The sequence below is a fragment of the Remersonia thermophila genome, chromosome 4, assembly GCF_042764415.1.
Source record: "Remersonia thermophila strain ATCC 22073 chromosome 4, whole genome shotgun sequence".
Lineage (NCBI taxonomy): Eukaryota > Fungi > Ascomycota > Sordariomycetes > Sordariales > Chaetomiaceae > Remersonia > Remersonia thermophila.
In genome coordinates, this window is record NC_092220.1 from 2,640,981 (window position 1) to 2,666,985 (window position 26,005).

General features: G+C 62.4%; 9 protein-coding genes and 1 non-coding gene across 10 annotated transcripts; 4 read left to right on the forward strand and 6 right to left on the reverse strand.

Annotated features, from left to right (window-relative positions):
• Positions 1-274: 274 nt before the first annotated feature.
• Positions 275-1,631, forward strand: VTJ83DRAFT_4892 (uncharacterized protein; the record flags this gene model as incomplete). Its single annotated transcript, XM_071011431.1, has 3 exons — positions 275-529; positions 606-1,411; positions 1,502-1,631. 3 exons carry the CDS (start codon positions 275-277, stop codon positions 1,629-1,631), a joined length of 1,191 nt encoding a protein of 396 aa, XP_070866342.1.
• Positions 1,632-2,485: 854 nt separating this feature from the next.
• VTJ83DRAFT_4893 (uncharacterized protein) lies at positions 2,486-5,852 on the reverse strand (the record flags this gene model as incomplete). Its single annotated transcript, XM_071011432.1, has 3 exons — positions 2,486-4,207; positions 4,270-5,207; positions 5,279-5,852. The coding sequence occupies 3 exons, from the start codon at positions 5,850-5,852 to the stop codon at positions 2,486-2,488; spliced, it is 3,234 nt and encodes a 1,077-aa protein (XP_070866343.1).
• Positions 5,853-6,406: 554 nt separating this feature from the next.
• Positions 6,407-8,527, reverse strand: VTJ83DRAFT_4894 (uncharacterized protein; the record flags this gene model as incomplete). The annotated part of the gene is made up of 3 exons (XM_071011433.1): positions 6,407-7,711; positions 7,783-8,394; positions 8,459-8,527. 3 exons carry the CDS (start codon positions 8,525-8,527, stop codon positions 6,407-6,409), a joined length of 1,986 nt encoding a protein of 661 aa, XP_070866344.1.
• Positions 8,528-9,220: 693 nt separating this feature from the next.
• On the forward strand, positions 9,221-10,689 carry VTJ83DRAFT_4895 (uncharacterized protein; the record flags this gene model as incomplete). The annotated part of the gene is made up of 3 exons (XM_071011434.1): positions 9,221-9,433; positions 9,507-10,098; positions 10,244-10,689. The coding sequence occupies 3 exons, from the start codon at positions 9,221-9,223 to the stop codon at positions 10,687-10,689; spliced, it is 1,251 nt and encodes a 416-aa protein (XP_070866345.1).
• A 1,736-nt stretch (positions 10,690-12,425) lies between these two features.
• On the forward strand, positions 12,426-14,522 carry VTJ83DRAFT_4896 (uncharacterized protein; the record flags this gene model as incomplete). The annotated part of the gene is made up of 4 exons (XM_071011435.1): positions 12,426-12,659; positions 12,755-12,828; positions 12,900-14,332; positions 14,419-14,522. 4 exons carry the CDS (start codon positions 12,426-12,428, stop codon positions 14,520-14,522), a joined length of 1,845 nt encoding a protein of 614 aa, XP_070866346.1.
• A 789-nt stretch (positions 14,523-15,311) lies between these two features.
• On the forward strand, positions 15,312-16,447 carry VTJ83DRAFT_4897 (uncharacterized protein; the record flags this gene model as incomplete). The annotated part of the gene is made up of 3 exons (XM_071011436.1): positions 15,312-15,542; positions 15,627-15,970; positions 16,087-16,447. 3 exons carry the CDS (start codon positions 15,312-15,314, stop codon positions 16,445-16,447), a joined length of 936 nt encoding a protein of 311 aa, XP_070866347.1.
• Positions 16,448-17,089: 642 nt separating this feature from the next.
• Positions 17,090-20,084, reverse strand: VTJ83DRAFT_4898 (uncharacterized protein; the record flags this gene model as incomplete). The annotated part of the gene is made up of 2 exons (XM_071011437.1): positions 17,090-18,383; positions 18,451-20,084. 2 exons carry the CDS (start codon positions 20,082-20,084, stop codon positions 17,090-17,092), a joined length of 2,928 nt encoding a protein of 975 aa, XP_070866348.1.
• A 1,934-nt stretch (positions 20,085-22,018) lies between these two features.
• On the reverse strand, positions 22,019-24,022 carry VTJ83DRAFT_4899 (uncharacterized protein; the record flags this gene model as incomplete). Its single annotated transcript, XM_071011438.1, has 2 exons — positions 22,019-23,215; positions 23,279-24,022. 2 exons carry the CDS (start codon positions 24,020-24,022, stop codon positions 22,019-22,021), a joined length of 1,941 nt encoding a protein of 646 aa, XP_070866349.1.
• Positions 24,023-24,660: 638 nt separating this feature from the next.
• Positions 24,661-25,326, reverse strand: VTJ83DRAFT_4900 (uncharacterized protein; the record flags this gene model as incomplete). The annotated part of the gene is made up of 4 exons (XM_071011441.1): positions 24,661-24,852; positions 24,909-24,959; positions 25,099-25,239; positions 25,324-25,326. 4 exons carry the CDS (start codon positions 25,324-25,326, stop codon positions 24,661-24,663), a joined length of 387 nt encoding a protein of 128 aa, XP_070866350.1.
• A 547-nt stretch (positions 25,327-25,873) lies between these two features.
• Positions 25,874-25,961, reverse strand: VTJ83DRAFT_t97. Its single transcript has one exon. It is a non-coding gene; the product is annotated as a tRNA-Ala (tRNA).
• Between the last annotated feature and the right edge of the window lie 44 nt (positions 25,962-26,005).

A 26,005-nucleotide genomic window follows, 5' to 3' on the forward strand; every position in this document is an offset into this window, starting at 1 on the left:
GCTCTTCTTCTTCTTCTGCGACTGCACGGACTCCAACTCTCTCCCATCTCTCGCTTTCGCCCATCCAATTCCTTTTTCGCCTCTCCTTCTTTTTTTATCTCCTCCCATCCCGCTCCCCCAACTTTCAATCATCAGCAATCCAGCCCCATTGCCCGACCCGTCCGTCTCTGGATCCCATCTGCCTTTGTCATCGGCGCAATCAATCGCGTCTTGTCGATTCCCCGTCGCTTGCACTTCTCCGAATCCCCTCGACGCATCGCCACTTGCTGTTGACATGGCCGACACCGTCACCAAGGACCAGGTCGAGGCCGCTCCCGCCGTCGCCGAGGCTCAGCCCGCCGAGGCGACGGCCCCTGCGCCGGCCGATGAGGCTCCCAAGCCCGAGGAGGCCCAGAACGGCGCCGACCACAAGGCCGCCAATGGCGACAAGCCTGCCGCGCGTTCGGATCCCCGCGATTTCAAGAAGAATCGCAAGTATGACCCGACAACCCAGCCCATCAGCGACGATCCTGTGAAGATCCGCAACCAGGTACGTTGTCTTTGTGTACCCTCTTCCTCCCCCCGCGCCGGGTCGCCCTCGTCGCTGATCCATTTCGCTCCCACAGGTCGAGTTCTACTTCAGCGACAGCAACCTTCCGACCGACAAGTTCATGTGGGAGAGCACGGGCGGCGAGCAGAACAAGCCCATGCCGCTCAAGACCATCTGCAACTTCAAGCGCATGCGCCAGTTCCAGCCCTACAGCGCCGTCGTCGCCGCCCTGCGCGAGAGCAGCTTCCTCGTCGTTGAGGGCGAGGAGGGCCAGGAGACGGTCAAGCGCCGCCGCGCCTACGTCTCGTCCACCGAGGCCCAGAAGGCTCGCCTCGCCGCCTCGGTCTACGCCAAGGGCTTCGGCGAGGAGGAGCCCTCGACCCAGTTCGACATCGAGGCCTTCTTTGCCAAGTACGGCCACATCAAGCACGTCAAGCTGCGCCGCACCAACGAGGAGCTGTTCAAGGGCTCCGTCTTTGTCGAGTTCGAGTCGGCCGAGGAGGCCGACGCCTTTGTCAAGCTCGACCCCAAGCCCACCTGGAAGGGCAACGAGCTGCTCATCATGAAGAAGAAGGACTACCTTGACGAGAAGAACCGGCAGATCAAGGAGGGCCTGATCGAGCCCAACACCAACCGCAAGAAGACCTTCTTCGAGGGCAAGGAGCGTGGCGCTTCTCGCGGCGGTCGGGGCGGTTTCGGCGCCAAGTTTAGCGGGGACAAGAAGGACCAGGACAACAACAACGACCGGAAGAACGGCTTCAAGGGAGGCCGTGGCGGTCGGGGTCGGGGCCGGGGCGGCCGTGGTTTCCGCGGCGGCAACCGGAACGGCGGCAGCCCCCGCGATAACAAGAAGAAGGAAGAGACTCGGACGAGCACCAACGAGTACGTTTTCGCCCCTCCCCCAGAACGTCTGCATTCGCTTCCTTTTTTGGCATTTCTGCCTGCTGACTCTTTTTTCCACCCCCCCTCCAGCGTCCAAGTGCCCACGATCCAGTCCACCGAGGCCACCAACGGCAAGCGTGCTCGCGAGGATGACGCTCCCGCCGAGGCCCCTGCCGCGAAGAAGGTTGACAGCAAGCCGGAGCCTGTTGCTGCGCAATGAAGGAGTCCCCCCAGGGGGACCGGATAGACGAGACGGTAACGGGGCAGGGTTGGAAGAGTGTCGGGGCAATCACTTGGTGGGAAACATGGTACATCCACATAGCTCATGGGAACTGGCCAAGTCGGTGTAAATTACTCTGGAACGTACCTGGGAGAGATCTGGGGATCGGCGTTCTTCGGTTTGGTTCTTCGTTCTTTTCTGGTTTTTACACTTTTCTCAAATACAAGAGACAGAAAGCTCTGAGGTTTTTGCCATGCCAGCCGGTATGTGTCGGCAACGATTTATGTCGCCTTCAGCACGGGATGAAGCAATTGTCGTGGAGGAAGCCGAAGAAGCCTGGGCCCGACGGATGCATCGGTGACCTGTAGATGCACCCAAACGCCTTTTCCGCTTCTAGGGCCTTCGCGACAAACGATCTAGGTACCTAGATGGGAAAGAAACGCTCCAATGCCATACGTTTACATACCAGCAAACTCCGTTGTCCCAGGGTATCAATAATGCATCCCATCCCGTCCTGTTTAGCACGTTCCCCATCGACGAAAGCCGTAAACCTTTCCCTTCTCTTTCTTTTTTCTCCCTCCCTCCCTCCCTCCCTCTCTCTCTCTTCTTTCTCTTTACATCCCCAAGAGATCCTTTCCCCCACCTTTTTGCCCTTCTCCATCCCCGGTTGGCGTCCGTCCCGCGCCATACTATCCGCCGCTCGCCGTTTCATCCTGCCCTTTCCTTCCCTCTCCTGCATCCTCCTCCTCCTCCACCGTAGATGCCAATCCCGTCGCCAAATCAGAGCCTGCCGGCGTGCCCGTTTCCGTCTCCATCCCCGTTGCCGTCCCCGTTGCCGTCCCAAACGGCAGCTCCTAACTAGCCGGGTTACTCCTCAGCAACTCGTACAACGCGTGGGGGTCGGCGGAGCCGTCCAAGCTGCGCGTGTATGCGTGGCCTGACGGGTTCGCGGACCGGTGCTGGTGAGGGGCATGGTGCTGGGTCTGCGCGGGGTAGTGGTGGTGGTGGTGGCCATGCGAGGCGCTCGTGGCTGGGTAGCCGGTCGTGGTGGAGATGGTGGTGGTTCGGTGGTTGGGAGGGTGGTTCGGGTTGTAGCCGTACCAGTTTTGGTTGCTGGCGGCGGCGGCGGCGGTAGCTTGCTGGTGTTGCTGTTGCTGGTGCGGCTGGTGCTGCTGGCTCATGTAGCTGTTGTAGCTTTGCTTCTGGGGTGGGTGGGATTGGTGCTGCTGGACCGTCTGCCTCTGCTGCTGCTGCTGCTGTTGCTGTTGTTGTTGTTGTTGTTGTTGCAGCTGTTGGTTGTAACGGGCTGTAGATGTGCTTGTTTGGGCAGGGACCTGCGGTCGCATGCTGGACTGACTCGCCGTAGACGCCATGTTGTAGGATGTCTGTTTTGAAGCCGACTGGGCGGTGTCGTGCGCGCTGGAGGTGGCGCCACCATGTCGAACCGAGCTCTCCGTGGTCCACGGCGTGATTCCTGCGCTCGACGAGGTTGATGGGTACGACGAAGCCATCGCCTGTTGCTCGGGCATGCTGAGGTACGATGCGGGCTGAGCGGCAGTCTGGTGGGCGTTGTAAGACTGGTAGTTAACACGGCCTGTCGTTGACGCCGACGCTTGTGCGCCCCTGCCCTGATACTGGCCGTAGCTGTTGTACGTCTGCTGTGCCGAGCTGGCCCGCTGTTGAGCCGTGGGAACAGCTGCATACCCCGAGGTATTCGAGTGGGTCTGCGCCGTCTGCACAGGAGCCTGCTGCGCTTCTGGGATGCTGTTCACCGAGGCGGCCGAGGTATTAGCCTGTTGCGGCCACCTGTTCTGTTTGGACCGGTTACGAGCTGGTTGTGTGGCAGACGAGGCCGGGGTGTTGTTGTTCTGCGTGGGCTGTGAGGCTGGAGCAGTGACAGCTTGGTGGACAGCGCCCCAGCTCGAGGTCTGCTGCTGCTGCTGCTGCTGCTGCTGCTGCTGCTGCTGCCCAGCGGCAGAAGCCGCCTGCGCTCCGTATCCCGGACCAGCACTGTGGCTCACGGCAGGCTCCGAATAGCTGAAGCTGTGCAGCGAAGCATCTGGGGCCTCGGTGCCCGTGCTCGACATGTACTCCATGGACGTCGACGCGACGGCGGAGGGTGCGATGCCCGACTGAGCATGCTCGTCGGCGTTCATCGAGCTGATCTGAGGCAAGGTCAAACCCGAGGAATGCTGGTAGAAGGTGGACGGTTGGTGGAACACGTCGGACGGCGTCTCGGGGGCCTGCACCAGGGTTCCCGAAGCCGGCTCGGCGAGGCTCGCCGCCTGGCTTACCGTTGCATGTGCCTGGTCATCGTGCTGCCCATGACCCTGCGTTTGCATCGCCTGCGCAGCGGCAGGATCGGTAGACTCGTGAGCTGCATGGCCTGGAGGCTCTGGATACCCCGTCGACACAAGATCGGTAGGTGCTTCATGGGCCGTTGTTGCGTCCGCGGGCGCCGCCGCTTCGGGACCCCCTGGGGTGGCCGCCTTGCTCTGCCTGGGTCTTTGGGCTGAGTAGACACACGGCACGCCATCGGCGGTGCACATGGAGCATGATGGCCTCGCTCGATCGCACTGGACTCAACTGTCAACATCGCGTTTTTTCGACGCCACAGCAACAGAGGACAACCGCGAACCTTGCCCTTGTACTTCTTCTCCCGGCAGTGGTCGCAAATGCGTCGCCGGCTCGCGTTCGGCGTCTCGGCGCCCTCGCCCACGGCCGCGCCGTCCACGCCGGCTTTCTTCCTGGGTTTCTTGGTCCTGGACGGTTCCGGCGTGCCCGCCATCGGAACCGGCGTGCTCTGCTTCTGCAGCGTCTCCTGGCCCGAGGCCGATTTGTCGTGGTTCGGGTGCACAACCCGCAGCCGCTCGGCGCCGTACTTGATCAGCATGGCGAGCGAATCCTGCTGCAGCTCTGGCGACTGGTTGGCGAAGATGGTGAATTGCTCGGCCGAGAGCGTTTTCGGATCGATGTTGTTCTCGGTGAGCAGGCGTATCGCCGCCTCGCGCCGCCGGGCGGCTTCCTCGGGAGGCAGGTTGAGGATCACGTCCTCCTCGTGCACTCCGGGAGCCAGATCATCGTCGGGCGCGTTCACAAGGGCCTCGGGGTAGGCAGCTGCACCGCTAGGCTGTTCTGCGGAGGCTCCTGGGTCGGCGTTGTAGAGCCGTCGCTGCTGGTGGTCGCCGACCGGGAGCGCGCCGGGCATCTCGGGGGGCATCACAACGCCGTCGGGGCCGGCGGCTACCGTAGGGTCCTTCTTCCTCCGGCGCTTCTTCGGTTCCGAGGCCCCGCCGCCTGCACCATCGGTTCCGTCCTCGCCCGCCCGCTTCTTGGACGGCCTCGGCGTCTTGGGCTTTGGCTCCTTGGGAGGCTTGGGCGCAGCCTCCTTTGGCTTCTGGCGGGGTGCCTGGACCGGGTCCTGGCCGACGAGCACGGGCGGCGGCGGCGCCATCAGCTCGATCAGCTGCGCCACCGTCTTGTGCATCGGCATGTGCTCGTACTTGACGTCGATGGTCTTGGTGGACCTGACAAAGGCGATCTTGACGGATCCCTGGCAATCAAACGCGGGACGCGCTGGCAGGTGAAAGAAAGGCAAGCCAAAGTCAGCCCGAGTCCCAACGTGAACGGCGAAAGGCCCAACGCACCCAGGTGTACCGGATCCTGCCCTCCCTTGTCGCTCCACTCGGCGATGGCCGTCTTGGGCGGGTTCTTGGATGCCTGGCGGCTCCATGCCTGCCACGAGTCCTTGCAGATGTAGGTGAAGGTCCAGCCCTGCTCGCCACGCGAGACCTGACGCGGCTGCCAGTGGCTCCCGTCAATCCGTCCCAAGGCGGCGATGATGTGACGCGACGCCAGCGTCTGCAGGGCCGGGTCGTCCGAGGGCTGGTGGATGAGGGTGTCGACGGCCTTGATTTTCTTTGTGATCGTCGTCGTCGTCGTCGTCATCGCCGCAGGGTCTCCATGATCCTGGGCGACGGGTCCTGGCGCGGTCGCCAGCAGCGGATCGATGTTGGACGCATGATGGAGCGGCTCGCCTTCGGGGGTCGTGGGGATGTCAAAGACGGCGGTGGCTCGTATCTCAAACGTCATCGAGAGGCGTTCTGCGTGCGTTTCCGTGACGCGACCGCTCAGATGGCCGCGCAGCTGCTCTTGGAGGTCTGCGACCGAGAGACATTGCGGGTTCGAAGGCCCGAGTCCGATGCCGAGAAGCGCCTCCATTCTGGTCGCAGAAGCCAAGGTCTGCGCCGGTTGGGCGATCCCGTCTCTGGTTCGACGATCGGCCGGTTCCGAGAATTGGCATGGCAGAATGAAATCGTTGCGGTCGATGGCGAGCGAGGCGGCGGCAAAGCGGTGGTGTGGGCGAATTGGTTGCGCAGGATTTGCAGTCTGTCGCCGTCGTCGACCGCGTCGCTGAGCGGCTCCGAGGCGCTGTTGCGAAGCGCACGTTGACCAGGCGGGTCCGCTGTTGTAACCAGTCAATGGGTCCTGAACCGCCGGGGGGGGGGGGGGGGTCGACCCAAGCCCGCAAGCTGACGAAACCCAAGGTCGTTTGTTATTACCGATCGCGTAACGTACCCGGACCACCATCGCCATCACATCGACTGCAGTCTTGGGGTCGTGCAGATGAACGCTATTGAGATGATTCCATGCAAACCTTCCCGCACACACATCACAAGCCAGAAAACGACACATCCAGGAAGAGAATATGGTTCATACGTTGGTGTTCTGTGATGCCACGCCCCAAAACTGTGCCCGAAACGCCCGCATGGGTCTCATACGTGCTCCTCAATCCACTGCTCCAGCTTTTCCACCAAGTCTGCTTTCTTGCCCACCGCGCTCACCCCCTTGCTCGCCAATATCTCCCTCAGCTCCGCCACCGTCAGCTTCTTGAGCGTGTCCTGCTCCATCGCAACCTTGAGCTGCGCGTTGGTCAGGCGCGCTCCGGCCGGCGCTGCCGGCTTGGGCCGCTTCGCCAGCGGCTTCGCTCCTGCGTCCGCCTCGTCTTCGGCCTCGCGCTTGACCGCCCTATGCTGCATAAGGCCGCGCGCCTTCTGGGCGAGCAGGTCCTTCCACTCGGCCATGTACCCGCCCACGCGCTTGTCGATCTGCCTGTGCTTGGGGACGGTGGCGTCGTCTTTCTCCTCCTGCTCCGGCAGCTCCTCCTCGAGCGCCATCGCCTGGAGCACCTTGTAGTGCCACTGCAGCGACGGGTTGGGGTACCTGAGCGGGTTGTACATGGCCTTGGGCAGCTGCAGGTTCTTCACGATCGGGTGCATCTTGTCCGTCAGCTCGTCGGGAGGCCGGTGGGGCGCCGAGAGCTCGACCTCGCGCACGTCGTCGGCGAAAGGCAGCGGCACGAGCCAGAGGCCTGCGGGGAGGTACGGCACGCGGCCGGACGGCCTGCCGTCGGCATCGTAGTCGTTGTTGTCGTCGTTGTCATCGCCGGGGCCCCGCGACGGCACGATGGCCACCATGACGGGGTTCGCGTTGGCGCGAGCGACGAACCAGGCGATGCCGACCTTGTCCGAGTCGAGCAGCTTCTGCCACAGCGCCGAGAAGACGCGGGTCGAGCCCACGTAGGCCTCCTCCGTGGGGAAGATAAAGGTGGATTTCTTGACCGACGCCCACGTGGGGAGCTTGGAGCGCGGCTTGAACCCGATGAGGCGGAGAACCTTGCTGCCAAAGTTCTTGAGGGTCGCAAGCTCCTCGGGCTTGAAGTAGATGTAGTCGCCGCCAAACTTGAAGGCCTTTTTGACCTCCGACGTGTCGACGATCCGCGTGGCCGAGTCGAGCTTGACCGTCTCGGACTGCGCCAGCTGGGCCTGCTCGCCGCCGAGCCAGACGTAGCACGTCCGCGCGGGCGTCTGCCGGTGGAGGAGCATGTACCCGTTGACGGAGATGGTCAGGTTGGGCGCCAGCTCGAAGCTGAGCTTGGAAAAGTAAGACCGCTTGGGGGTCTGCTTGGAGTTGATGTTGGAAAGGAGCGAGCCCAAGAGGCTCAGCCCGTCGCCTGACCTCGACGTCTTGACCTCGTCCGACGAGCCGGCCTCGGTGGCCGGGTCACGGTAAATGACATCCTGCCTCGCGCGTCAGCCTGCAACGCCGCATACCATCAGCGGACCGCAAACGTCCTCGGGCTTCCACCTACATCGTAAAACTTGGAGAGGTCAAACTTCTTGTCGGACTGGGCGATGGGGAACAGCTCGATCACCACGCCCAGATCGTACAAATCCTTGGCCCGGACCGCGGCCGACGACTTGGCCGTCTTGTCCCCGCCGTGGGGATTGTCGTTGTCGGTGATGATGAACAAGCGGCGGGAGCCGAAGTTGGGGGCGTTGGTGGTGAAGATCTGGTTCGCGCAGAACAGCACGTTGGCCATGGACGCCTTCTCCTTGGCCGGGACTAGGGCCTCGTCCGGGTCCTCGCCCTCCTCGACCAGAGCCTTCAGGCGCTTGACATCCTCGGCGGCGGGGACGTCGAGATCCGAGAAGAGATAGCAGTGCGGGTATCCCGAACCGCTGCGGGCTTCCTCGCGGAATTTTGACCTTTCCGTGTTGAAAAAGAGAATTCCCATCAGATCCTTGGGCTGCGCAATGATGCGCTGCTGCATGAACTGGTAGGCACATTTGAGAGCGGCGGCGATGGGCGAGTCGTCGTCGCCCTTCTTCTTGCCGGCGTCCCTGGCTGGCGGCGGCCGCTGAAGCATCGAGGGGCTGACATCAATGGCAAACAGCACCGCGTCTTTCTGGGTTTTGTAGTCCTGGTGCAAGGTTTAGAAGCAGAAAGATGGCGGCGGGAGAGGGGTGTGCGGCAGGACGACTTACAGTCTCATCCAGCTCCTCCTCGGCCTCATCCTCGTCTGGACGACGGTCCTCGTCGTTGGACCAAGCCATGTTTTTTCCCCCCCCCTCTTTTGCTTTCTCTTTCTTCCTTGGTGAGAACCAAGCTCAGTCAGACGACAGTGTTTCGGACAAGCAACCCCAAAAAGTGCAGAGAGATGGAGATGGCAAACAAGAGGGATGGACGCCCCGTCATTGGCTAACACGCGACGCTGCTCCAGGCTGACACGCCTGCCTAACGCCAGATCACGTGATCTATTTTCCAACCCCCCTACCCCCGGTGAGAAATTGGAGCGCTTTGATTGGCGACCCTGCGATGCCCAAGTGGGGCCATCGGCAGCGTCAACTGGGCCGCGGCGATGCCAATGCCCGGGCAGTGCCAGGATGACAAAGTCGGCGCTTGGCATTTCGGCTCCCAAGGTTGTCGCCGCCGAATGCTTTAAGGCGGGTCCGGCAGGATGGAATCTGGCCTTCTCGGGGGGGCTTGTGAGACACGTCTTTTTGCCACAGGTTGAAGACGGCCTTTCCATTGCCTGTCTTGAAGCTCCAACTAGACGCAGCTGGTGGTGTGTTTGGGTTGTTGGGGATCTTTTGCTTTCCTTGTCGAATTTCCCTGTTTGGTTTGTTTGGTCAACTTCTACATCCTATCTTGCGGTCGTCTGCCCCTCTGCACAAACGACCAGGTTCAGCCCAGACCTGCTACGCCCCAGCCGCCATCTTCCGTTGTTGATATACTCGACCTCGGACATGGCCCTCCGGCTCCCCTCGGCGCTGCGGCCGCTCCGGCCGCTCCGGCCGCTGGCGACAGCAAAGCCGCTGGCCCAGCAAGCACGATGGCTCGCGGCGCACGTCCCTCCCGTCACGCAGAGCTCGCGCGGTCCCGGGACGGCCATGGTGTTCCTCAACATGGGCGGCCCGTCGACGGTGGACGAAGTGGGCGACTTCTTGAGCAGGTTATTTGTGAGCCACCACCGCCCCGAGAGAGAGATGCGACGCGCGACGCGCCAGATGTGCCGCTGACATGCCTCCTCAGTCGGACGCCGACCTCATCCCTCTCGGCCGCCTTCAAAACTACGTCGGCCCGCTCATCTCGAAGCGGCGCACCCCCAAGATCCAGGCCCAGTACCAGGCCATCGGCGGCGGCTCGCCGATCCGCAAGTGGTCCGAGCACCAGTGCGAGGAGATGTGCAAGCTCCTGGACGAGATCTCCCCCGAGACGGCGCCGCACAAGCCGTACGTGGCCTTCCGCTACGCGAACCCGCTGACCGAGGAGACGTACCGGCGCATGCTCGCCGACGGGTTCGGCGGGGGCCGCGGGGGCCGCGCCGTCGCCTTCACGCAGTACCCGCAGTACTCGTGCTCGACGACGGGCAGCAGCCTCAACGAGCTGTGGAAGTGGCGCCAGCGGCTGGAAGGCAAAGCAGCGGGCGCGCCGCTGGACGGCGGCGCCGCCGACGGCACGATCCGGTGGAGCGTCATCGACCGCTGGCCGGCGCACCCGGGCCTGGTCGAGGCGTTTGCGCAGAACATCGAGGCCAAGCTGCTGGAGTACCCGGAGGACCGGAGGGACAAGGTGGTGCTGCTCTTTTCGGCGCACAGCCTGCCCATGTCGGTGGTCAACCGAGGTGAGGAACCTAGGACTCCCTGGGTCGTCGTCTGGTCTACGCATCGGCGGGACGCACGGCGCTCTCTCTCTCTCTCTCTCTCTCTCTCTCTCTCTCTCTCTCTTTCTGGAGCGGCCAAAGAGCTAACGCGGACTGAACCCTCTAGGTGACCCCTACCCCGCCGAGGTGGCCGCCACGGTGCACGCCGTGATGCACCGGCTCAACCACGCCAACCCCTGGCGGCTGTGCTACCAGTCCCAGGTCGGCCCTCAGCCGTGGCTGGGCCCTCAAACGTCGACCACGGTCGAGGACTACATCGCCAAGGGCCAAAAGGACCTGCTCCTGATCCCCATCGCCTTTACGTCGGACCACATCGAGACGCTGTTTGAGCTGGACGAGGAGGTGATCGGCGGGTCCGGGCACGCCGAGACGGTCAAGCGCGTCGACAGCCTGAACGGCAGCCCCGTGTTTATCCGTGCCCTGGCGGACCTGGCCAAGGACCATCTGGCGAGCGGCGTGTCCTGCTCGGTGCAGATGGGCCTGAGGTGTCCCGGTTGCAAGAGCGAGCGGTGCGCCGAGTCCAAGAAGTTCTTTGCCAATCAGAGGTTGTGATCCTGGAAGAAGGGAGGGGGGGGAATAGGAGCTCGGAAACGGATGAATGGGACGGGCGATTCAGTGTACAACAGTTTCCCATGCAAAAAACCCAAGGTAACCAGATGCAGCGGTTGAGCTTTTTTTTTTTTCCCCATGGCGTTAGGGCGGTGGCACAGCACATTACTTAGCACGTACAACCTGATGGAAGATAGCAAGGTATCTTTCTACCTGCATTTGGGCAGGACGGGATGAAGTTCAGGTTGGCCGGGTACTTGAGGGCTCAGACAGGATAAATCTCTTCACAAAACGACGTGAACAAGCTGCTTCCATGTTGCAACGCATTGGCTGCTGACGTATCCAAGTCGTGACGGCCGCATAAATGACGACGGCAAAGGCAGAGTTGGGGGTTGATGAATGTGGATCATCTGAGGTCCCCTCCGCAACCTGGAACGTCTCGTCCGGGTTGCATTCATTTGTCAGCCGGGCCAACAAGCTCCGACCTCCGACTTTTTTTTTGGATTCTTGGGAAAAAGAAACAGACAAGACGGCATGGGTGGCGAATCAGAGCAGCACAGCCAGCCTTGTTCTGTCCAAGACACTTACAACGGCAATGTGTGATAACTCGAGTAGGTAACTACCTAGGGTGTACGTGAGGCATGTTTGTTGTCTTCGCGTCATTGGCCTGCGGGGAGACCATGGAGAGATTTTGGCTAACGTATTAGTTACGCGAAACCGAACATGAAGATGATGCAATCCAGACGAGTCTCCGCGCGTTCCACTATCGCTAACGTTGCTAGCTTCCCCAAGCGGTTAAGATGCTGTTACGGGGCCTGGGACACAATGGCTTTTCGCGGGACGTGATGGTGCTGGGTGTTTCTCAGGCTCTTCTTGCTACACAGCTCAGAGGAGGAAAAACAGCTTTCTTTTTCTTTTTTTCGAGACAACATAACTCTTACCAAACAATAAAAAAAGACCCTTCCGGCCAGTGATTGGTAAGACGACAACAGCTGAGGGATGATGAAAGCGTGCCACTGCCTTGGAGGTTGACCCTGGTCCCCCGCTGATAAGTCCGAGCCAACCCCCCGGAGCTTAGCGTCATCGCCGCCTGTTCCAGCTCTCTCCTCCTCCGCCCATTGACTCTTCTTCCTCTCTCCCCTATTACCGTCGATACCTCTGAGAGCATCCCCCCCATTGGAGGTCTCCCTTCATGGCACGCCTCGTGAGGTGTTTCTCGCTGCACGGCCCGGTGGAAAGCCCATTGCCGGCTCGGTTCTTTCAAAGGCCCTGCTATATGCCAGGCCAAGTTCAGCGGTAACTAGTTGTTGTTGTCGTCTTGTTTCTCTTTCCTTGGCTCTCAGAGCGGCTTGTCTGCTCCGACTCGCCTACCAGGATAGGTACCGGTATTTGAACCTTGGCTGGTTAATACCTATCTACTCACCTTGGATTGGGTGCCCGACCTTCGTAGCATTTGCCAACACCCAGGCCCTCATCAATTAATACCCTAACCGCCCACCCCATCTGGATCTGGACGGCGAGTCCCAGGACCAGCGTTGAGCCAGGTTGGCAATTGCCCTTCTCGGGCATGTTCATCATCTCCCTCAGCGGAACAGCATCGCATCGCATCGCATCGTTTCGTCCTTTCCGGCGCTCCGTCCGGCCGGCTTGCTAGTCCCCAGGTGAGGTGGCAGCTGGGACGAGGCGCGACGCGACCAGGGAGAGGCTCCTTTGTCGTTTTTGTGTAAGCCGCACCGAAGATGGCGCCAACGCCACGACGGGACGAAACGGACGCGTCCCGAGAAGCGCCGAGGAACGCCGGCCCAGGCCCGCCGCCCGCCGGAGGCTCAACACGGACGCAGAGCGGGGACGCCGGCTCCGAGCCCCGGCATGGTCCCGGGGAAACCACCCCGTTGTTGAGCGCGGGCGCTCGTCAAAGTGGCTGGGAGGGCGATGCCGATTTCGTCGGCCTGCCGTGGTGGAAGCGGCCGTCGGTACGTCAAAGGTTCCCTCTCTGCCGAACGGCTTCCCCCCCCGCGTTGTTGTCGTTCTGGTTGTTGTCATGGCGGACCGGCTGACATGGTCTCAGATTTGGTTCCTGCTGGCCCCGTATGCCGTCTTCACGCTCGCGTTTGGCGGCTCCATGGTCCCCCGGCTGAATCTGTACGAGACGCCCCCATCGCAGCCCGGCGTGCCCGGTCCGTTGGTGGTGGTTTGGCTGACCCGGCCCTTAGCATCATCGACCTCATCTGCAAGCATTACTTTGCCGATCGGGCAGCAAACGACCCCGACTTCACCTTCGCCCCCGTGATCCCCGGCGGCAACAACCGGCAGTGCTTCATCCCGGACGTGCAGCGGCAGGTGGCCAACTTTGGCCTGGCGCTCAGCGTCACGATCGGATCCCTCAGCTCGCTCTCGGCGCCCAAGCTGGGCTCCCTCTCGGACCGCTACGGCCGCAAGCCCATGATGGCCGTCTGCGCCATCGGCGGCATCCTGTCCGAGATCATCACCATCTTGGCCGCCAAGTTCCCCGACGCCATCTCCTTCCGGTGGCTGCTCCTCGGCGCCTTCTTCGAGGGCCTCAGCGGCTCCTTCACGGCCGGCAGCGTTTTGAGCCACGCCTACACCAGCGACTGCACGCCGCCCTCCAAGCGCGGCGTCGCCATCGGCTACCTGCACTCGTGCCTCTTCACGGGGCTCGCCGTCGGGCCCCTCATCGCGGGCTACCTCGTCGAGTGGACCGGCTCGCTGCTGTCCATCTTTTACATCCTGCTCGGCTGCCACATCTTTTACGTCTCCTTCCTGACCTTTGTGACCCCCGAGTCGCTGTCCAGGCGCCGGCAGCTCGCCGCCCGCGGCAAGCACCATCTCGCGCTGGGAGCCCTCGGCCCCGCGGCCCCCGACTTTGGCGACCCGACCGGCCCCGCCACCCTCGGGTCCCACATCCTCCGCCTCGCGCACTCGACCACGTCTTCCAACCCGCTCGCGCCGCTCGACATTCTCTTCCCCGCCGGGTCCGGACCCGAGGCGGCGCGGCTGCGGCGCAACTTTTTGGCCCTCGCCTTTACGGACGTGGTCCTCCTCGGCGCCGCCATCAGCGCCGGGCCCATCATCATCCTGTACGTCGAGTACATGTTTGAGTGGGGAAACTTTGAAAGCTCCCGCTTCCTCTCCATGACGTCCATGGTGCGCGTCGTGGCGCTGATCGGGATCCTTCCGGCCGTCAACTACTTCTTCCGCCACCGACCGGCGGCCGCGGCGGCGGCGGCGCCAGCGCCGGTGCCGGCGTCCGAGAAGAACCGGGGCGCCGACGAGGTCGACATCTGGATCCTCCGCGTCGCGCTCCTGGCCGAGGTGGTGGGCGCCACGGGGTACGTGTTTGCGCGCACGGGCAAGGCCTTTGTCGCCTCCGCCGTCATGACGAGCTTCGGCGGGCTCGGGTCGGCCACGATCCAGGCGGCGCTCAGCAAGCACGTGCCGCCCGAGCGCGTGGGCCAGCTCCTGGGCGCCGTCGGCCTGCTCAACTCGCTGGCCCGCGTCGCCTCGCCGACCGTCTTCAACAAGCTGTACGCGGCCACGGTCGAGTCGTACCCGCAGGCGTTTTTGGTGTTGCTCGTGAGCCTGTTTGCCATGGCGTTCGTGGCGACGGCTTTCATCAGGCCGCATGGTGAGTTTTCTTTTCTTTTTTTTTTTTTTTTTTTTTTGACATCCATCGGGAGCTGTGTGCTGACGGGTGGTGGGATGCTTGCGCAGTGTACATGAAAGGCGAAGACGAAGAGCCCCGGCGGCCAAGCACGAGCTTGGAACGAGCACGACAGGATGTGATCGAGGACGAGGAACTCCTCCCGGCGATGTGAAGATCCCTGTAGCCTATTGGGATTCTGTACTCTGTTGGATGGTTCCGGACGGTTCTTGGGTTGGCGGTTGTGGTGTTGAGCGCGGCATGGGCATGGCGGCGGCAGTTTGATAGAATAGGTGTATTTTTTTGCATTGAGCACACCAACATGACTGTTCTTGATGGTTCACGTTTTCTGGATTCCAGATGTCCCTTGTATCTTGACAGATACTTGAGCCATGTAAGCACATAGCAGGTGGGCGATTACCTGAGTTACCGAACTTACCTAGATTCTTGAGGTGACTTATATACCTTATACACACGCATATGCTAGTATACCACAAATGATCGAAAACGGATGTTAAGGGTGCCCTCTGCCTACACTACCGGTAGCGTACCATCGCTGAGATGGAGACCACGGGGGAAAAGGGGCCGCGGGGTTTCAACCCGCTGGAGGAGGGGCGCTGATCCACTATAGCCACAGCGGCCAACGACCTATGACCAACGACCTATGGCCAACCACGCGCCCCCGCGGCTTGCGCTTCCAGGTTGCGGAGCTCTCAACTCCGCTCATCACACCTCACATCACGAAACCCTCTGCTCGCTCATCCGTCCGTCTCTCACAGATGCTCACTCACCTGTTGCCACCGTCTTGCTCAAGACCCCCTCAAACCACGACGCAACCTAGCTCCTCCTTTTAGCCGGCAGAAATCACCCAATTAACACCTCTAATTATATGCTGTCTGTTCCATAAAAAGGCCCCTACGTTACCACGCATCCCAGGACCGCATCGGCCCAAGCAGGCCCGTTCATGTCGAAGCCGCTGCGCATGAGTTCCCGGGCTTGCTCTCGCTTCCACGCTACCCGACTCGCCCGCCCTATCGCGCTTGCTTCCCCGATAATACGCCCTCGACGGTCGCAGAAGCTTGGGATAGCTCACCCGCTGGTCAGAATGAGCACCGCAACACCCTCTTCCGCCGTTCCCAGCCCGCCGGGCCGGGGAGAGCGCATCTTGTTTGGACCCTTTGACGTGACGACCCAGGTATGCCATCCAACAGCGTGCGTGATGAAGCAGAAGAGCACCGCAGACAGACAGACAGACTGACTGACTGACCATGCAACCCAGGTCTTCCTCACCACGGCGCACTCCTTCGCCCTCGTCAACCTGAAGCCCCTCCTGCCAGGCCACGTGCTGGTCTGCACGCGCCGTCCGCACCGCCGCCTGACGGACCTTTCTCCCCCCGAGGTGGCCGATCTGTTCACCGCCGTCCAGCGCGTCCAGCACATGCTGGCGCGGTACTACTTTGGGGATCCGACCTCTTCCGACGCCGACGCCGGCGCCGGCGCCACGGCGGACCCGCCCCGCTGGCAAGACTGGCAGGGCCACGAAGGAGGAGGGAACGTGCTGGACGGGTCGTTCAACATCGCGGTCCAGGACGGAGCCGAGGCCGGGCAGACGGTGCCGCACGTGTAAGTCCCGTCTCTCTCTCCCCCCCTTACCCCGGGGGGGGGGGGGGGCGCGCGCCGTCTTGCCATCCATCCCCAAGAAAGAAGGGGCTGCTAAAAACCAAGGGGCCACCCCGCAGCCATGTGCACGTCATCCCCCGCATCCGCGGCACCACGGCCAAGCCCGCCAGCACGCCCTCCGACGCCGTGTACGAGGGCATGGCGAGCGAGGAGGGCAACGTGGGCGGCGCGCTGTGGGATCGGGAACGCCTGCGCCCGCCGTCGCGACAGCGCACGGTTCCTGATCGGGCGGACGGCTCAGGCCAAGCGCTCCCGTCGGAACGGCCCCGGCCGGGGGGCGGGTTCCCGCGCATCGAGGACGCGGACCGGCTGCCGCGGAGCATGGACGAGATGGAGGCCGAGGCGGGGGTGTATCGCGGCATCTTGGAAAAGATGACGCTCGAGGAGAAGCAAGGAAAAGAAGCCGCGGGGAGGGAGTAGCTTGGGGAGCGGTGATCGGGGCCGTGCACATCTCTAGAACACGGGCGGGGCATTAAGACAGGGCCGGCCGGTATGGGAGCCGGAATCGAGGCGCGGGGACGCCTTGTAGAGTACCCGAGGCAGGAAGGAGGAAATGGGTGTTCATTGGACTCCCGGCCTGGCTCGCTGGAGGAAGGGTGGTATGTGGTGCCTACGATACCTTGGACAACAAAAGACACACAACACTGCTCCAAGAGTGAGCACGTAATATGCGTATACACATATATTATCATCTCTCCGACACTCCACGCCACCACAACAATGGCAGTAGTATCTTACCCTGCAGACTCCCAGAGATACGTTGCGAGTGAGTAGCCGATCCGTTTCCAAGCCTCCGACACCCACGCTCTCTCGCGTGACTATCCAACCCAACGACCAAACATGCTCACGTTACCCATCTAGAACCAGCGCCCAGACTGTAGGTCCTATATATACATTACCCAGTTCTTTTCCACCGAGCACCGAGAAAACCCAAAAAGAAGCCCTTTTCGTCCCCTCCAAAAGAAAGCAAAAATAACACCGCACTCCCAACCCAAACGAACCAAACCAAGGAGCAAGGAGCCTGAGCTGACAAGAAAGCACACGGGGGATGGGAGCAGCCGCTCAGTCCAACCCCGACAAATGATCCAAGCTTACCAACCCCAACGCCTCAAACCCTGATCCATCCATGTCGCCCAGCTCAACCCCACGGAACATGTACATGCTCGACGGGTCACCCAATCCGGTCCCTGACCCTGACGAAGCCGTCGAGAGGGCCCTGCCCAAGCCGGCGCTTGTTGCGTTGGAGGGGGCGGGGGTAGACGCTGCGGAAGCGGCGGAGCTCGCGCCGACGCCCCAGGCCTGGAAGTTCTGCTGCCAGTTGACTCCGTCCTTGAGGTACCAGTCTTGGCCGTCAATGGCGTACAGGGAGCTGGGGGTCTTGGCGGCCTGGGGTGTCTGGTGCTGGTGCTGGTGGTGATGGCGATGAAGCGGGCCGCCGACGAGCGGCGGTGGCGGTGGCGGCGCTGGGCTCGGCGTCTGCGCTGTTGTCACGGCGGGGGTGTGCGCCTGGGCATGAAGGGGTGCGTACGCTTGCATGAAGCTCGGCATGGTGCGGGTTGCCGGCGAGATGGCCCACGGGGTAATTCCCGTGCCAGGGTCGGTTAAGACCACGACGGGGGCGGAGGTGGTGGCGATGGACTGCTGTTGCAGGTGGGCCGGGCTTTGGGCCTGGCTGGACGCCCCGCTGTTCATGCCCTGCACGGCCGGAGGGGCCCCGGATGCCGCCATGGAGCTCGCAAGATCCGACGACGTAGCCGTTGTCGGCATGTCGATGCTCATGGGCTGCGGCGCGCTGGCGTACGGGTAGATGCTCTCCCCTCCGGCGGACGGCGAGACCAGGTAGGGTTGCGGCGGCGGCGGCGGCGGCGAGCAGCTCGCCGCCGCGGCCGCCGCGGCCGAGGACGACGCCGGCCGTTGAGGGGACGGGACGTCTGCGATGTTCACGGTGCCGTACTTTTCGTCGGTCCGCTGCAAGACCAGGGCGGCTTCCTCGGGCAGCTCGATGTTCCACTTGCGAGAGAGCACGCTCAACGTGCTCAGGGCGCGCCTGGCGCACAGCCAGTCCTCGGCGATTTCCTCGAGGTGCTTGACGCCGTGGATGATGTCGCGGCGAGCCGTCTTTTCGGGCAGGTTTAGAATGTGGATCGTGCAAGCCGTCTGGACCATGTAGACCGCAATGTTGCAGATCTGGCGCAGGTTGTACATCTTCTTGTACAGCCGCATGAGCTTGGAGATGGCGCCGGCGTTGGCGCCGCACACGCGCCACGGCGAGACGTGGGCCGGAAGCGGCGACGTCTCGGGCGTGTACTTGAGAAAGGCCTTGAACAGGTGGATGTATTGCAAATGGAAGAACATGCTGCGACAGTATGGGTCAGCCTCGAACCGTCTTCCTCGGGTTCGCTTGCGGCATGCAGGCAACGTACTGCATCAGGATCACGTGCGGTAGCTGGCCATCCTTGGGATCAAACTCGGCGGGCAGCTCCTTCTTCCAGTCCTCGAGGCGGCGGTGAAGCTCGCTCAGCTTCTTGAGCTCGATGCTCTTGCCGGTGGAGCGGTTGATGTGGTTGGGGTGGTAAAAGAAGAGCAGAAGGTCGCTGCTGATCTCGCAGAGCTTGCTCAGGTGCAGACCGGCGGCGCGGATGCGCGACGGCTGCTCGAGGGCGCGGTCGAAGCCCGAGTCGGTGTACGGGGACCAGGGGGCGGCGTCCTCGTCCGGGAAAACGTCGTACTTGGGCACGTTGTACGTGTTTTTGGGCAGCTGGGGCAGCCGGCCGAGGTAGTTGGACCAGCACTTGTCGAAGAGGAAGCAGCCCCAAAAGGTGACCCTCCGGGCGTCCACCTCCTGCTCGTCGAGCGGGTCCTTGTCCCGGGCGACCCCGCCGAGGTGCAGGTTGATGCCGATGTCTTGGGCCATGCGGAAGCTCATGCCGCTGTAGACCCAGCCGTTGGCCTCGCGGCCGCAGCCGGCCTCGCGGACCGACATGAGCGCGAGGGCCTGGACGGTGGTGAGCCTGGGCTTGGCGTACTCGTCGTTCTCCACGATGAGGCGCTTGGCCTCGGCGAAGAAGTGATCGCCCTTGGTCCGGCTGTCTCCGGGCACGGCGAAGGCGCCGGGCACGCTGGTGAAGTGGCATCCCAAGGCGAGCATGGCGTTGACCAGCAGCGAGGAGCAAAAGAGGGTGGTGCTGGGCCGCACCCGCCGCGGCTTGCCCCTGAGGTAGTCGCGGAAAAAGAGCGACTTGGAGAGGGTGACAAAGTAGGGATAGTGCCAGTTGAAGTACATGTTCATGAGGTGGGCGATGAGCTGCTTGTCCTTGGTGACCCCGGTCCAGCTGGTGATGGGGTCCTCGAGCAGGGCGTGGTCCTCGGGCTCGAGCTCTTCGGCGGCGGCGGCGGCGGACGAGACGACCGCGTTGCCCTCGGTGTAAATCAGGTGCGAGGTGCCGCCGATGTACCGGACGGAGCCGTTCTCGAGGCGGAGCTCGCCCATCTTGCGGGCCAGCTCCTGCTCGCCCTCGAGGGGCTGGTCGGCGGCGAGGCCGGCGTCGTCGTCGTCGCCGGCGCCACCCCCCGGGATCTCCCCGTCGCCGGCGCCCTCGTTCTTGAGGATGGACTCGGCGACGGCGTCGAGGCTGTCGCAGGTGCGGATCTTCTTGACGATGGCCGGGACGTCTTCCTCGGCCGCGTTGAGGATGGCCTCGATGAGGATCTGGAGGGTCGAGCTGCGGGCCTTCATGCTGTCCGTCTTCTCGCGGTACACGCCCTTGCGGCGGTGGTCCGAGTTGGGGTCATAGACGCACTCGGTGCCGTAGACGCTGGCGCAGGCAGCACAGCTGGGCTCGGCGCCGTCGCACTTGGACTTTCTCTTCCGGCAGGCGATGCACGCCGTGCTCACGCAGCGCCGCTTCTGGTTGGAGGGGTCGTCGCCGCGCCGCGACTTCTTCTTGGTGGACGGCTGGCTGGAGGGTGGCGGGCCTGGATCCGCATGGGCGCTGTAGCCGGCGACATCCTGAGCGCTCGGGTGCAGCGGCCCCCGGGGAGCCTCGAGCCCGGACATGCCAGGCAGTCTGAGAGCGGTAGACGCTCGGCCGACGATGGAGGCAGCGAGCCCTCGAGGAAGGTCAAACGTCGAGGGCCACCCGCGTCGTACGGTACCGTACTATACCGTATCCACCGTATGGAGGTGATAAGTTCAAGGCGCGGCCAGATGGGATTTGTGCATCGAGGCCCCACGGCTTGGGTCAAATCCGGCGCGCGGGGAGGGGGGATTTTGTTGTTGAAGATGGAACGCCCAGGTCTATGAAAGGCAAGGTTCACCCCCCTCTCCTCACAATCAGATCCTGCCTGGGGTGGTCGAGGTTCAGGCAACGTCGGTACTTGTAAGGTATGGCGTACAGCGACGGGGTGCGGGGACTGATAATAGCGTCCCAGAATACCGTGGACCGAAAGGTCGAATGGACGGGGTCGAATGGATGGATGGATGGATTCGAGTGGGGGGTGGGGTGAGAGAGGGGGCGGGGGGGGGGGGGGGGCGTGGTTGTGCTTGGCTTTTTTCCCTCCTCGCGGTGGAGCGGGCACAGCCGAAGGGGATCCGGACCCACCTGTCACCGGATGTGGGATCCGGAGAAAAAGAGGCAAACCCCCGGCTTCCTAGGCCCTTTCCAGCGCTCCGAGGCCGCCCGTTGCCCTGCCTGTCGCGTGCCACTTGCCACAGGGCAGGAGGCCGAGCTCCGGGAGGCTCCGACCAGCTCGGACGACTGGATGTGCCAACCTCTGGCAGTGTTTTGCGAGGTCGCCGCTGGGGAGCCGATGCAGCCTCAGATGTCGCAGGGCTGCAAGCGCCGTCGTGCGTCGTGGCCTGGCAGCCCCAGGTGGATGCGAGGTTGTGAAATGCCGCAGGCCGTGTCTCAGTCGCTCTCGCGGTGCTCGTGTGACAGAGGCGACGTGAATGCGGCCGCCTTGCGATTAGGGGATTGGGCGGGCCAATGAGCCGAAACAGTCCGAAAGCGATGTGTCCGATTGCGTCCAACGGTTCCGTCCCGTTCCAAGTCTTCAAGAAGAGAGCAGGGTCGCACCCTGGTGTTGACGCGGTCTTGTGTGGGTGGGGGTTCCAGTGGAAGATGACCCGATCAAAATCCCAGCAAAGGGCCTCGAACGGGAAGACGGGAAGGTCAGGCTGCTTTTTCAACGACCGGTCCAGGAGGCGGTAGTCCCTGGTGGCAAGCCGCGTGCGATAGCTCTCTCATGCGACCGACGGGATGCACGGCGTCACGGGATCGGCTCGAGGAGGAGCTGGAGGGATGGACATGGTCAGCGAGTCAAAAAGCGCAGGAACTCGTTCGCCCCTCGACGGAAGATCGACGGATCGAGTGGGACTGTCGGCGAGCACAGGGTTCAGGCGCTTTGTAATGAATGGGCCCCGAGGACAGGTCCCTGAGGCACGCTAGGTACGGCACTGTGTACCACTGTAAGTCCGTTCGGGCCTCGAAAAGTGTACACCCGACAGAACAAGAACAGTACCCATCTAGCATCTGATGGGGTTGACGGATGGAACCGAGGGCTTCGGCCACCGGATAGTGTCAAAGAATCCAATGCAGCGTGCACTCGAAACAGCGGCTTGATCTTCGATCCCGCACCTCTGCCATGTGCATTTGACAGAAGCGCCCGATGATTCACCAAACGTCGAATGGGGGGAAGCCCGGAGAAGCCAAGACGGGAACGCGTGGGATTGCATGACGCTAACCGCGACAAGTTAGTGACCGGCAGGTCCTTGTTGCACAGCCGCCGGCCGGACAAGCTGGAACCATCTGAAGATGAGATGAAGACGGGCATGCAGGCAACACTAGGGCAAGGTACCTAGTCTCACTCCCCCAAGGATTCCAGACCCAAGCATAGGTATCGGATGCCTTTCACATCATCTCAAGAGGCAGATGTCACAAACCACTCAAGGAAGACAACAGGCACACACCATCGTGCCCCCCCCCCCCACAATCAAGCAGCCTCCGCCGCCCAATCTCCCACCTCCATCCCCCTCCTCTTCGCCTCCTCCAACAGCTTCCACATATCAGGGTGCTTCTCGTCATAGCACCTGCGCAAAACAGCCTTCAGAGTCCGCTGGCTGATCCACAACCCTGCATCCGCCGCCGACGACGACGACGACAACAGCTGGCCCAGCTCGTCAATGTACGCCAGCGCCACGCTCAGGTTCCCATCCACCGCGAAGCACCGGATCAGGTTGTCCAGGATCGGGTGGGACGGCCGCACCGAGTACCGGTCCATCTCGTGGAGCAAAAACACGGCCGGCTCGCTCCCCTGGCACTCGGCGAGCAGCAGGCCAAACGTGTGCTCGTTGGGCACGGCGCCGCATCCCTCGCACAGCCGCTTGTAGACATCCAGGGTGCGCGCCATGTCGCCCTCGCTTGCCTTGGCCGCCGCCTCGAGCACCACGTTCACCGCCGCGGCCGATACCGGCGGCACAGGGCCCAGCTCCCCGAGCACGCGGACCGCCTCCTCGACCCGCTCCGGCGCCTCCTTCAGCGCCAGGTAGATGGCGCGCGTGCTCGCCCTGTCCGGCTGCAAGCCCGCGTCGCGCATGATGCCGAGCACGCGGAAGGCGTCGGCCAGGCGGCCCGCGTGGACGTAGCTCTCGAGCAGGGGCTCGTAGTGGTGCGGGCCGAGCTTGATGTCGCGCGAGGCGAGGAGCTCGATGGCGGACGTGGCGAGGGCAGGGTCGCCGTGCCGGGCGGCCGTGTTGAGCACGTTGACGACGACGCCGTCCGAAGGGCCGAGCGCTTTGGCCTGGACCACCATCTCGTCCCAGATGTACTTGGTGCCTTGGTAGTGGAAGGCCCGGCTGAACTCGTCCAGGAGGTAGGTCCACAGCGGCCGGAACTGGGCTGTGCGGTCGATGAGCTTGGATTCGAGCGCCTGGGCGCACAGGTCGACGGCTTCGTCGAGGAAGCCCCGAAGGACCATGACGAAGATGAAGGTCTGGGCCAGCCAGGGAGGGATCATGATCTTGTCCTTGACCATGTCGGCCCAGCAGTCGAGCGCCATCTCGTTCTGGCCGTCGCGCAGCAAGCCCAAAGCGACGTTCCAGCGGCCTGATTTGGTCAGCTCGACCCCGTCTTCCTTCATCCTCTCCAGGAGCGTTGTCCGCATGAGGTAGTCCGGGTGGATGGCGAGCAGCTGCGGTGTCCGGAGTCAGCAAGCCCTGTTTCCCACAAACGCTTGGCCGCGGCGTGGACGTACCCGCAGGGCGTCATGGTACCACGCCGGCGACGGCTTGATGCCCTCGGTCCTCATCTCCTTGTACATGCCTGCCAGCTCGCTGGCCGAGCCCGTCGTGGTGTCTAGGTTGACCAAGACCATCGTCTCGTAAAGCCTCATGTCTGGAGGCCGGCTGCGACGCCTGACAAGATACGAGACAACCTCTCGAACCTTGGCGGCTTCTGGCGCTCTGAGGCGAAGGCGCTCCAAGGCTTCGTAGAGGGTGTCCACCCGCAGGTTGCCCGGAACGGCCTTGATCCAAGGTATGCAGGTCTTGTACAGCTCCTTGAGCTTTTCCTGCTCCGATGCCGTCCCTTCCTCCCCACCTTCTGATGAGGAACTCGAGGACTTCTTCCCCTTGTCCCGTTTCTGCTCCTTCTTTTCTTCCTGGCCCTCTAGCCATTTCCGAAGCTTCGCCGCCTTGGAAGGGTCCCTATATGCCCGTGTCTGCTGAGCAAAGGAGGGGCCGGCTAGCTCTGGCCCGAGAAAGCGTGGTGACGCAGCGCATGTTGTAGATGGCGGCCGTCCTGCCAACCCAACACCCCTTCCCGAGATGGTGAAGCCCGCAGAACGGTTTCCATCAAGCCTGCTTCTCCGAATGCAAGTGCAGAATTGACGGCGGGGAACCGATGCCAACGGCCAGGAGAACGGCTTGGCCAAAACGCTGGCGTCAATAGACGGACACAGGGCACGCGTCAGCGCATCGACAGATGTGTGTTTGGCCATGCTATGGGTAAGTCGAAGGACGGGAGTGATGGCGTGAAAAAAAAAAAAAAAAGACGAAAATAGACACCCTCGTCAAGGACTCATGGCGGAGAGCGATTGCTATTTTCCCCCGTCAAATGATGCCTTGGTGGGCGTTAGCGCTCGCTCGGGTGAGATCGAGGATCAAGATGAAGTCATTGTGATCCTCTGTCCTCAACATGGTTTCCTCATCGCATGAAGGTTTCGATTCTGCCGGACCAAAAAAAGGCGGTGGGCGTGGGGCGGCAGTTCGACCCTTGTCAACCCCCCGACGGGGAACGCTCATGTCACGTGATGCCTATGCTAGACGCCCTGAGAGAGTGCATGATGTGATGGAAGTCCGACTCGCAGAGCACTGCCCCCTAACATGCTCCGTGACTCGCCCCCCCCCCCCCCAAGCTGCGCCTGTCTGATGTTGGCAGCGACCCCGTCTCCGACTGCACAGTCCAATTCACATGTGTCAGCTCTCTGCGTCTTTGGACGCCGGAGAAAAATACCACCAGCAAACGGGATCCATCACGGGGCAAAACGCCTTGCAGGCCTTGAAGCCGGAGAGAAAAAAAAATTGCCGTATAGCCATCGTCGTATTTGGGACCCTGGAGCTATAGCCCCCATCCACCTCATGACCCCCTTCCCCTCCCGCCACGAGCGCCTCCCCTCCCTCTCCCACCACGTCCCCCGCGATCTCCGCCCCGGCCACCATGATCTCCCCTCGATGATCCGCCGCGGCCGCCGCGGTAGGAGGCTTGTTGTTGGCTCTGCTGCTCCTTGACGATGTCGAGAACCTCCTCCGAGATTTGCAGATATTTGATCTATCATCCTCCGTCAGCCCGGCTCCCTGTCGCGCCGCGTAAGAAAGACGACCTACGTTGTTCCCCTTGACGTACGCCTCTTTCAAGCGCATAAACTTGTCGCCCTCCTGCGTTCAGATCCTCCAGGTCAGCTTTGGCCCGCTTGACAAACCAGCTGGAGCGACGGCGCGCGTATCGCCATCCGCAACCAAAGTCGACGCGGAGCCTGCGCGCGCGCAAACCGGGGCAAGGGGCGAAAACACCGACCGGACTTGTCTGCACCACCTCGCGCAGCGTCAGGTTCATCCACGTGTCGCACAGAACGAGATGGCCGTTGAGCGTCTCGCCGTTCTTGAGCTCGACCATCATCGGGTGGCCTTGGGCGGCCGTGAGGAGCCCGAGGGGCAGCTGGGTAGGAAGATGGGGCGTCAGCCAACGTTCGTCGAGTCAACGAGCCGGGGAGGGTTGGGCTGGGGGCGAGAGCGCTCGTACCATCTTGCGAAAGGGGGGGTATAGGTCGATCGATGCCCGAGTCTCAGCGCGCCGCAATGTCGTGATCGGTTTCTGTTCGCGCCGGCCGCCGGGCTGGGTGCAGTTGTCGTTGACCAGAAGGCTGAATACGTGGGATGCAAGCTCAGGTTGCCCTGCAGCAGCAGCAGCAGCAGCAGCAGCGGGCGGCGCGACAAGGATGACCTCAAGCTGCAGACAGGGATGGATGCTCAGCGCAGCGTGCAACCATTTGGCGGCCCGGTCTGTCAATAGTGGGGCGCCCGACCCAATCTGGCGGGCGGTCAGGCCCGCTCCCGAGTTCGCACAAGCTTCGCTAGGTTAGGCACCTTACGCAGTAGTACTTGGAACAGACAGCCTACCTCAAGACACAAAAGGAGCTTAATATCAGGATCATCAGGCCAAAAAACCTCCTGAAGTTAGTAAGGCAGGAGGAAAAAAAACACCTCCCCAAACCCTCTTTTCACAACAGCCCTCGCGATCGTGCATGGCACGCAAAACGAACGGATGCTCCCAAGGAGCAAAAGATAAGTTGTGGACGAGCTGGGAATCGAACCCAGGACCTTTCGCATCGGTGTTTAACCCATGCTAAGCGAACGCTCTACCAACTGAGCCACACGCCCTTGGAGGATAGGGCGATGAAGCCGGGATTGTGAATGCGCAGCCG